At 55.4% G+C, this 10771-nt stretch overlaps 1 protein-coding gene across 2 annotated transcripts in view; it reads left to right on the top strand.

Annotated features, from left to right (window-relative positions):
* Positions 1-7688, top strand: part of STAT3 (signal transducer and activator of transcription 3) — a 17470-nt gene extending 9782 nt beyond the window's left edge. The window contains exons 15-23 of one of the 2 annotated variants that reach the window (XM_025207308.1): positions 486-584; positions 1402-1537; positions 1989-2041; positions 2153-2247; positions 2596-2735; positions 3414-3629; positions 3989-4031; positions 4609-4721; positions 5001-7688. In XM_025207308.1, coding sequence (XP_025063093.1) covers positions 486-584; positions 1402-1537; positions 1989-2041; positions 2153-2247; positions 2596-2735; positions 3414-3629; positions 3989-4031; positions 4609-4721; positions 5001-5056 — 951 coding nt within the window. In that variant the 3' untranslated portion in view covers positions 5057-7688. The remainder of the gene's footprint in view (positions 1-485; positions 585-1401; positions 1538-1988; positions 2042-2152; positions 2248-2595; positions 2736-3413; positions 3630-3988; positions 4032-4608; positions 4722-5000) is intronic. The other variant, XM_025207309.1, reaches the window with a different exon arrangement.
* The last annotated feature ends 3083 nt before the right edge of the window (positions 7689-10771 follow it).

The raw sequence follows: 10771 nt of genomic DNA, 5'->3' as shown, positions 1-10771 counted from the left end.
AAGGCCTCTTTAGCTTCCTTCTTAAAGCTGCAGCTTTTCCAGAGGGTCAGGCTGGGCCCAGATGAGCCCCAGTCTAGATGAGAGTTGGAGCAAGGGGCCAGCCTGCAGGTCTCTTGCCTGCCTACATACACACACAGCTCCTTGATCTGCCCATGTCTTTTGTTGAATTCACAAGGATGTGAGCAGTTTCCAGAGACAGGAAGTAGCTCTGGCCTTGGCAGTCAGCTACACTGTCCCTGAAAGGGAGGAGCACATCCAGGTAGGTGCCTCATTATGGGACATGCACATTGTCTCAGTCTTCAGAGCTGACTGCAACTGCGTTGACACTGTTAGGTGGGAGAGTCTCTCGGGACCTGTGGGTATATTGTAGCCTTGAGACCAGCAGTGCTGCTTCTGCAGTTGTGCGGGAATGGGGGCAGGGGTCAGCCAGTAGCAACGCACCTTGCCTAAAAAGCTAGGAAGAAATCACGGGCTTCTTTTTCTAGACCCACTCGCTGCCTGTCGTGGTCATTTCGAACATCTGCCAGATGCCGAATGCCTGGGCGTCTATCCTATGGTACAACATGTTGACCAACAACCCCAAGGTATGTGTGTGGCCTGTACAAAGTGTCAACACTTGGTGTTCCCTGCCCCTCCTTGGGAGGCAGAGGCTCTGGTGCTTCCCACAGGTGCTGGAGGCTGTAGTGACTAAGCTTTAATGGCCACTGGTTTGGGTCACCAGAAACTGAGTCTGGTACTCAATGGTGTGAGTCAGGGGCCGCAAGAATGGGAGGCCTTTTTAAAGAGCAAGCCTGCTCTGTGTTTGGTGTTGCAGATTGGACATGGAGCACTTCCCTGTGCTGTGGTCAGCATGACTCAGCTAGACCTGACCTGCTGCCTACCCCACTTGGGTCACTCCAGATTGCAGGCAGTGCTGTGCTCTGGCTGGTTGTTCCTGAGGTGAAACAGAGCACGTAGAGCTGAAGAAAAGGGCAGCCTCTGGTGTGGGCTACTGCAGACCTACTCCACTGCAGCACATTAGTACCTGGAAAGCCCTGCTGAGCCTTGGGATCCTGCTGTACCAAGTTCTGTCTGTGCTGCAGAGAGCTTCTAGTTTACACAGGCCAAGCAGAGAAGAGGAAATGAAGGCAGTAGGGAGAAAGCAACCTACCCACCATGCACACACTGGCAGCCATACCAGGGTTAGAACCTGGGTCTGTGGAGTCACAGTCATCTGTGCTGCCAACCCCATCTTGATGTTCTCATTCTGTAAAGCCAGGGCACTTGCAGGGGAATATCTGGCTGCTCAGGTGGGCAGTGTTTCCTCTTCAGATCTTTAGACTGCCTGCTCTGTCTGCTGTGCCTACATCTCCGGCTGTGTCAGCCTTGCCTACAGGAACCCTTTTTTGTTCCCTTGCATAGAATGTGAACTTCTTCACCAAGCCGCCAATTGGCACATGGGACCAGGTGGCTGAGGTGCTGAGCTGGCAGTTCTCTTCCACCACCAAGCGGGGCCTCAGCATCGAGCAGCTCACAACGCTGGCAGAGAAACTCCTAGGTACCAGCTGATGTGGTCACGTGTGTGTGTAAAATATCCAGCACCCTACTGGAGCTTTGTGTACTGGGTGCTAGTGTGAGAGGTTGTAATAAGCTCCCTTCCAGCCAGGGGAAGCACTGAGTGCTGCCCAGTGGTTATGGCTCTGGGAGAATTTTTCCTGTGTGTGGAGCCCCCCAGTGCTGTGCTTGTCTTGCACAGCAGGACAGGTGCCATGAGATCCATGGCAAAGGCAGGGGCTGGCTTCATTCACAGTGGAACACCCTGGCCAGGGGTCCTGCTGCAGTATCAATAGTATGTGCCATGAGCCTCCCAGCTGGTGCCATCCTTTTTCCCTGGGCTTTGGTAAAAGCACTGCAAACCACTTTGTTTTTTTTCTGTGTGGGGAGGTTACTCCCTGGAATGTCTTTCTAGGAGAACTCTCTCAAATAATAACACTTCCCTTTTTCCCCAGGCCCAGGTGTTAACTACTCTGGGTGCCAGATCACATGGGCCAAATTCTGCAAGGTAAGGAACATCTACTCCCCACTTCCCCACTGTGCCTGGTCATACCCCATTTCAGGGGCCTTTGCCCATCCACGGGGCGCACATTGAGGGCTCCCCCATGTTTCTCTGCAGGAGAACATGGCTGGCAAAGGGTTTTCCTTCTGGGTCTGGCTGGACAACATCATTGACCTCGTGAAGAAATATATCCTGGCTCTGTGGAATGAAGGGTGAGCCTGGGTTGTAAGCATCGGGAGGCATTTGCCGTACAAGGGTGGGATCCCTGCCTCAGGAGGCGAGGGGCTGGGGAGGTGAAGGCTGAAACATGAGCTAGAAGGTGGCCACATGAGGGGCTGCCATGATGCTCATGTCCCCTGGGATTCCTGGTAGGGGTGGGTCAGGTTCAGCTGGCTCCTAGAGGTGGCAGACAAATAGGCAGAAACATCCTGTTGAAACTTGGGGCAACAAAGCAGACTCTGCCTGGCCTGTGCCAGGGAGCAGATCTGCTTCAGAAGAAGACTCTCCTGTCTGGTTGCATCTCTGAATGAGCACTCCTGGTGCCACCCCTCCCCACTCAGGTACATCATGGGATTCATCAGCAAGGAGCGTGAACGAGCCATCCTGAGCACCAAACCACCAGGTACCTTCCTCCTGAGGTTCAGCGAGAGCAGCAAGGAAGGCGGCATCACCTTCACTTGGGTGGAGAAAGACATCAGTGGTAGGCACCACCCCCACAGGGTAGCGCTTGAGGTGGGAGAGGGGCTTGGCTTCTGCTGAGCCTGTCTGCTGTTATGGCATCTGCAGTCTCTGGTCACTAGCCCATCATCCCCTGTTGCTACAGCTGGAGGGCCCCACATCGTTCCCCTGGCTCCTATGTGGCATGGCAGCTGAGAGCCGATGGCAGAGAGGCTCAGTGACTTGTCCAAGGCCAGCAGGCATCAGGGGCAAGGCAGGGGCTGGAAGCCAGGCTCCCAAGTAAGAGCTCCAGCCCCGGCACTGTCTGGTCTGAACTCAGTGACTGCTGTTCTCAGCCCTGGCATGACAGGCAAGCTGTGTCTTTTGGAGTCAAATGCCAGTGACCCAGTTTCAGTCTCCCTTTCTCACTGGAGTGAGTGTGTCTGCAGCTCTGAATGCTGACAGACCCCAGGCAGGTCTTTGTGGGAATGTAGTTTGTTGGCCCCAGTACTGGCCAGCCTAGTCTGCCCTTCTGTTTCTATCCTGACCTGTCAAGCTGTAGTGCTGATGCATGCAGCTGCTCCCATGGGGCAAGGAACAGCCTTTGGGCTGCTTGGTCCATGTCCTTGACCCTTCTGGTGGGCAGAGGGTAGTCAGTAATCTGTCTGGAAGGGATAGGCAGTGATTGCAACCCCACGTCAAACACCGCCTCCTTATACAGGGAAGACCCAGATCCAGTCGGTGGAGCCGTACACAAAGCAGCAGCTCAACAGCATGTCGTTTGCGGAAATCATCATGGGCTACAAGATCATGGACGCGACCAACATCCTGGTCTCGCCCCTGGTATACTTGTACCCTGACATCCCCAAGGAAGATGCCTTCGGGAAGTACTGCCGTCCCGAGAGCCAGGAGCACCCTGAAGCCACAGACCCAGGTAGTCGTTGATTTTCCACAGCTGGTATGTCATCTTGTTGGCTGCCATAGGCTCTGACATCTGAGGCTCTGACATCTGCCTGCAGAGAGGTAATGCCATGGTTTGGTGGGCCCCATCCAGGTGCTGGGACTGGGACCAGATTAGAAGAGTACAGGCTAATGCTGCTGGCTATCTGTCACCAGCTTTTTCAGCTGTGGCTTAGTGGTTACTGATCACTGGGAGCTCTCTTGGCTCCATTCTGGGTCCAGTCTCAGGCAGTGGGGTGAGTGCTCTTAGCCAGTGTCTTGGACATAGCTGCTGGGGAGACACTCCATCTTGGACAGGTGGCAATTGATAGAGCTGCTGTTCTCTTCTCCCCATAGGTGCTGCTCCATATCTGAAGACTAAGTTCATATGTGTCACCCCGTAAGTATTCTTGGTGGGGGCTGCAGCTGGGGAAGAATGGGGTCATCTCTGAGCACATGGTTGCATAAGGGCCATGTGAAACTTTCCCCTGGAAACAGTCACTTTTCTGTTTATAACTACACAGTGTATGTGACAGGACTTGTGTAGCACCTGGTGCAATGGTGGCCCAAGAGGCACCCTGAGAGACAACCCTGGCCCCACCTGGGGCTTATAGTCTGCACAGACAAAGTGCAAGGATGAGAGGACAGACCTTTTTTCTCATCTGGCAGAGGTTCAGGAAGATTCCTTGACTTGCCCAAGGTCACACAAGGAGTCTGTGGCAGAGCTGGGACCTGAATTGAAGTCTCCAGAGTCCCACTCCACTGCCTTGACCATAAGCCCATCCTCACCAATGGAGTCCCTTTCCCAAGCAGGTTCTGCTCCCTCTGAGCCTGGGCTGCCCTGTGGAAGTAGGGATGGACTCTTGTGACACTTCCATTGCATGGTCAGAGAGAGCTCTCGCCGCCTCTCTGGCTAGGCTGGACTAGCATGGCTTTTCTCATGCTGTTACCATGCCCCCTGCCCCCACCCTCTACAGAACGACCTGCAGTAACACCATTGACCTGCCAATGTCCCCACGCACGCTGGACTCGCTCATGCAGTTTGGGAACAACAGCGAGGGAGCGGAGGCCAACGCAGGAGGCCAGTTTGGTGAGTTGGTGAGGTTGGGTGCTATTAGGTGTAGAAGCCAAGAGACCCTTGAGCTCTTCTCATCACTTAGCAGTAGCAGGGGGCTCATGGAATCTGGATCCAGTCTCTTCCAGGTCCTAACCCCATTCTTAATCTCTCCATGGTCCCTGTGCTCCTCAAGGGGTCCCTCCCTTGATGCAGGCTTGGGGCTCAAGACCACTCTGGGCACTCCCATACCATTCTCCATGCACTCCAGTTCTGGCTGGCTGCAACTTGTTGCTTTGTGTTCATGTCCTGCAGAGTCTCTGACCTTTGACATGGAGCTGACTCCAGAATGTGCCTCCTCACCCATGTGACCTGCCTCAAGTGCTGCCCTCCTGCAGCCTCTGCAGAGATCGCCCAAGTGATTACAGCTTTCTGGCTCCACATAGTTCCCTCAACCTCATCCTGCTCCGTCATGCATTTGCTACTTGTCCCAGAGCATCTCTGGGCCTTCCCCTGGGGGGGAAATGCCAGACTGTGGGTCCTCATGCTCCATTTACTGCTGTGCGACCGAAGCCAGCAGTTGGTTCTTCAAGGTGGTGCAATTGGTATTTTTTCTGGGGGGGGGGGGAAAAGCCTTCTTTTTCTACTTCTATAACAAACATTATTATTATTATTATTATTATTATAATTATAATAATTATTACTGTTTTTCTTTTTCTTTTCTTTTTCTGTATCAAGTGCCTAGTAGCACCCAATTGCAGCCTCCAGTTTTATGAAGTGCTTTTGCAGGCCTTGCTATATTGCTGCACTTTCCTGAGGGCTGTTTTCTTTATCCTTCCATTTTTTGCTAACATCCAAATATACATGAGGATTTTTTTTAACTGTTGGCTTCTCTACTAGGTAGCTGAGGAAAGAGCCTTGGGCCCCCTCTGGCACAAACTCGCTGCTCTGTGTAGGCAGGCTAGGAGGGAAAATGCTGGGATGAAACTCCCCTATCTCCACAGTTGTTTCACTATCTTTTGTCCTCCTGAGGCAGATGGTTCTGGCCTCTATGGGAGGCAACACGGCAGGCTCTGTAGGGCAGTGATCCCATCTACTCTGGCACTCCCAGTGCTTTCACTAGAAGATGGGCAAGTGGGGAGAGAGCCGTTGGGATCAGTGAGGGGCTGGGCTAGGTGGAGCAAATGCAATGGCAAAACAGATGTCGTCCCAGCGGGAGAAGGTGGTGCTTCTCCAGGCTGCAACCTCCTGGGGGGATCCTGCAGGGAATGGCAGCTGGCTCAGGGATGCTAGGATGGCCCTGGGGAAAGTAAATTTTCATGGGGAGAGGCTGTTGCTCGCCCTGCCTCACCCACGCAGGTAGTGTGCTCTCCTGCTGTCACACAGCTATGTCCCTTCTTTCTGGGTGTGCAGCCTCTCTACAGGAGAGCTCCCTCCACAATTTGCGTTGGCATAGTCATTCAAGACTGTCATCCCTGAGCAGGCTGCTGCACCTTTTGCCAAGCACAAGTGAGAGAGCTTTTCCCAGTCTATTAGGTTACACTCAGCAGAGCTTGGGGGGGGGGTGCTGGCTCCACCTCTGGCCACCCTGCAAACAGCCGTTCCCAGCTTATAATCTTTCTTCATGGTCATGGCATTGCTGGGTGTTGAGATGCACAGAAGATGGTGCTGAGGGCATTGTAGAGGCCTTGCACTTGGTTTCAGTCTGAGGTTGATTTTCATTGATAAGCTATGACAGGTGAAGGGCCAAGGGGGACTGGGCAACCACCCCCTGGGGTCTAGGTACCAGCACTGGGACATGGGAAAGGGAAGGGTGCCAGCAGCTGCCCCAGCCAGTATCAACAATGTGCCAAACAGCCAGTAGGGGTGTGCCTGCCTGGGGAAGAATTTGTGCCACTCTGCAGCCTGGATCCCCTGGCAGCAGTGGGGTGGGAAGGGGAATGGGAGGGAGGGAGAAGCCATGAATAGTCTTTCTCCACTGCATTGAACCAAACCGAGGGCTGGCAAGATCCCACTCTGCCCAAGCCCCATGTGTCAGACTCCGTGGGCTCAGAGGATTCTCTTGCAGTATTGGACTGGCGCGAGCTGCTGTGAGCGCCTGCATTGTAACGTTTAAACCCTCTTGCTTTGTGAGTGGCTGTGTCTTGACCAAAGGGCTCTGCTGGTTGGCACGTGGAGGAGCTGTGGGCTGGCAGGCTGCTATGCGGCAGACATCAGTCCACACAGCAGCAGTACAGGTTGGGGGAGGGTTGGGAGCTTTGGCCCTGCTGTGACTTTGTACCCTATTCAGCCCTTCTTGGGCTCCATGAGGGAGATAGTTCCAAATGACGGTTAATTGTGATGTGTTGTGATGCTGTGCAGGCTTATGCCAAGCTGGGCATCGTTGGGCACACATAAATGTACTGCAGGGGCAAGGACCGTGGAGAAAGGGCCTTTGTCCTCTAGAGCACATCACTGCAGTACCAATGGCCTGGGGTGTGCCTTGTTCACGAAGGTAGACCTGACGGGGGTCATAAGTAGAGCAGGAGAGGTAGCCACCCTCACCACCCCTGCCTGCAGACCTGCCCTTGTCTGAGATGTGAGATGAGGGTCTTCACAGGTGGGGTGGAGGGGGCAGTTGCCAGCTAGGTAAGAGGATGAGAGAGAAAGTGGGTGTGGGTTGTGCCATGCTGGTGTTCAGCTCAGAGCTACAAGCTGGGCAGAAGACGACAAGCAGCCTGCCTGGGCCATCGGCTCCAGCAGGGCCAGGAACCAGCCCTTAAGTGCAGACCCAGGAGAGGCGAGTGCTGTTGGCAGGCAGGGTTCCTCTTTGCCAGCTGGCTCCTCCCATCCTGCTGCCATACCTGCGGTATCTTGCAGCCTCCAACCTGCATCAGCCGTAGCCTGAGCAGCCGCTCGATACTGTAAAGATTTTTTTTTTTTTTTTGTATATTTTATTGCTGTATCTACAGGTTCTAACTTTCTCCTAAATAAACCTTCCAAAATGCCACTTCCCTCTGTGGCAGGGCCTCCTGTGTCTGTCTGCACCTGTATGGGGGCACATCCAGCCAGCTATGTGCAGTCTTGCTGGGGGGGTGGGGGGCAATACAATGGTTTCAGCCAGCATGGGCCTGCACAGCTGCCACTGTTTCCTGGAGTGGGGAGAGAGGTGAAACCAAATCCTTCTTGCAGCAACGAGCACTTGGTTCCAGTTTTGGAGCTGAGCTGTGCTCGGGCCTGCCAGGTCCCTTCTTGCAGGAAGGAAATCCTCTTCATTGGGAGTACTTAGCATGGGCAGCTGCTCCGGTGGGAGGGGCAGGCCCTGTTACAGTGGGCAGGACACCGGACTTGTTGTGTGTGTGTGTGTGTGTGTGTGTGTGTGTGTGCGCGCGCGCCCATGCTCACATGGACACTGGGCCTGTTCTGCGTGCCTGTTGCATGTGCTTCCCTACTCAAAGCGATGTAACGCTCCAGTTTGTACCTGGTGCCCAGAGCTGTGTGGTGGGAGGTTCAGTTGTCTCAGTGCCATCCAGTAGTCACTGCTGAGCTGCTTGTCCTGCTTGTAGTCCCCAAGGGCTGCCTGCTGCCTTCACATATGGAAAACCACCCTTGCAGCTGTAGTAGGCAGGCACCTGGCAGAGTAGATAACAAGTGGGTGCCTACTGTAGGCACTGATGATTCTGGCCAGCATCCTCCCGCAGAGTGCAGGGGCTGTCTGTCCAGCACCATGCTCAGATACCGGGGCCAAAACCAGATCTGCTCTGGCTGCTGCAGAGGATTCACCCTGGCCCCTGCTGGAAGAGGAGGAGCCCCCAGGTGCTCTCCAAGCCTCCATGTGCATACAGTGGGTCTGATGCCACTGTAAAGCTCCTTGCCTTCATGCAACACCTTGGGCAGGAGTGGGGAGAACTGCAGAGCAAGCCCGTGCTGCTTTGCCTCCCCCGAGCCAGCTACTTTTCCAGCTTTCGGCCCAGGGGCAGAGGCCTCCTGTGCTGCCAGAGCTCATCTGGTAGTGGCTGGGGCCGCTGCAGCCCAGCAGCACCACCTGCTATGCCCCAGCTGAACCACTGCCAAGAGTTGGCCTCTGCTCACTCCAGAGGGCAGGTCAGCCACTGGCTGTCACAGTCAGGACTGCTGGACCCTGCCCTGATGCACTTAGGGGCTCCAGGTGTCTCTTGGTGGTGTGGCGGATGGGACATCCTCTTCCCTACTCCATGTGAATGAAGGGGGTTGGGCGGTGGTACTTGCTCTTTTTCCCAGCTGCCTAAGGCTTGAACAGTGCAGGACCCTGGGCTGTGGGGTGGGGGCTGGAGCCCCAAGGCTCCAGCAGCCCCTCTTCTCCCCACAAAGGCTGCTCTCATTGGGGCTCCATCCCTGTGTCACCCCCAAAGACAGTAGGATCCTAGAACTGTAGCAACAGGGCAGTGGCACTTATTGAAGCACCTCTGAAGACTTCTGAGAGTGCCCAGGGAGACACCTTTCATGCAACAGGTGGATGCATACTGCAGGCACCACTGGCTCTGGCCACCCTCCCACTAGGGCTGCTCCAAGGGGCTTATTGGGTTCTGTCTACTCTAAACTCAGAAGTCCTGAATCCTGGGGGGATGCTGGCGCTCTGACCTTGTGGAGAACAGCCTTGCAAGGAGTGGGGCACCTGCCTTTTGGGCTAGCTTTGGGTGAGGCAGCAATGAAGCAGGTTGCTGGATGGTGAAACCAGACATTAATCTGTGCGCTAATGGCTGAGAGCAGAGTTCAGGGATGAGCAGAGGCCTCCCTTCCACTGTCATCTTCCTCCCACGCAGAGGGGCCATGCTAGCCCCAAAGCATCTGTTGTGGCATAGTGTGGTGTGGGAGGCCAGTGCCCAACGCTTGGGAGACCTGGTCTGCTGCTCCTGTTACTTCTACTGGTGTTACTGTCCTAGGCTGCCCCTTGGTGGTGAGTAGAGAATCTGCAGTTGAGGAATGAGCTTGGCAGGCACAAAAAGATCATGGCCCTTGGAACAGAAACTAGGCAGGCCCTTCCAGGGAGGTCCTGCCTTGCCCTCTGCCCTCCTCCATTTGGCTAGCAGCAGCCGCTGCATGTTGTGTTATTGCCTTCAGCTTGCTGCTACCCAGCACAGAAACCCCACTGCAGCATGTGCCCTGACCAGAGCTAAGTCTGTGTTGGCTGGAGGATGTAGGGGCCTGGACTGCAGCTGCCAAAGCAAAGTAAGGCCATACGTGCACAGCTGGAGCTGCTGAGAGGAAAAATAGGGCAGGGGTGTCGCAGGGCACCTCAGTGCTCTGCTCCTAGGGAGTGGAAACTGCCAGGGAGGGAGAGAGAGAGAGAGCCCTGGCAGGACATAACCAGCCCAGCTGAGGGTTGCCAGGGTAACAAGCACAGCTGCAGGTTGCCGGGGCAACTAAGAGCCAGCTGCCTGTAGGAGGCAGGGCCTGGCCCTTATAAAGCCCAGGGCTGAGGCGGTTGCCCCGGTGAGAGGGGGTAGTGGCGCGGTGGCCCTGGGAGAAGGGGGCAGCAGCGCAGTGGGCCCGAGAGGGGGGAGTGGCGCGGTGAGCCTTGGGAGAAGGGGGTAGCAGTGCGGTGGGCCCGAGAGTCGGGGGGCGTTGCCAAGAAGTCCCCAGAGTGGGCGCAGAGAGCCCCAGATGGGGGGCTGTATTTTAGAAGCCCGTGTTCAGGCGACATTACAGGGAAAGCCCCAGGAGGGGGCACTATTGCAAAGGCCCCAGACAGGGGGCAACACTACAGAGAAGGCCCCAGAGAGGGGCAACTTTACAGGGAGGCCCCGAGTGGGCTTGGAGAGCCCAAGAGAGGGCAGCCCAGAAGAGGAGGCCCCAGAGAGCGGGGCGAGAGTACATAGAGGAGGCCCGAGAGACGGGCCGTGTACATATAGAGAGACATACCAGCGTCTATTCCATCTGCGAGGCTTGAGGCGTGGTATTAGGGGTTGGTAGGAGCCACGCATAGCCCATAAGGCTAGGGTGCCTGGGGAGCACCCATCATACCGGGGGACCCCCAGGGGGTCCAGGAACACACGGGGACAGAGGTCCCAGCTAACCGTGCCCAGGGAGTCGTAGGCAGCCTCCCAACTATACATAAACATCAAAGA

Source organism: Alligator sinensis, unplaced genomic scaffold, assembly GCF_000455745.1.
Source record: "Alligator sinensis unplaced genomic scaffold, ASM45574v1 scaffold919_1, whole genome shotgun sequence".
NCBI classification, from domain to species: Eukaryota; Metazoa; Chordata; order Crocodylia; family Alligatoridae; genus Alligator; species Alligator sinensis.
The sequence above is the reverse complement of the archived record's forward strand: the minus strand, read 5'-3'. Positions and strand labels throughout refer to the sequence as shown.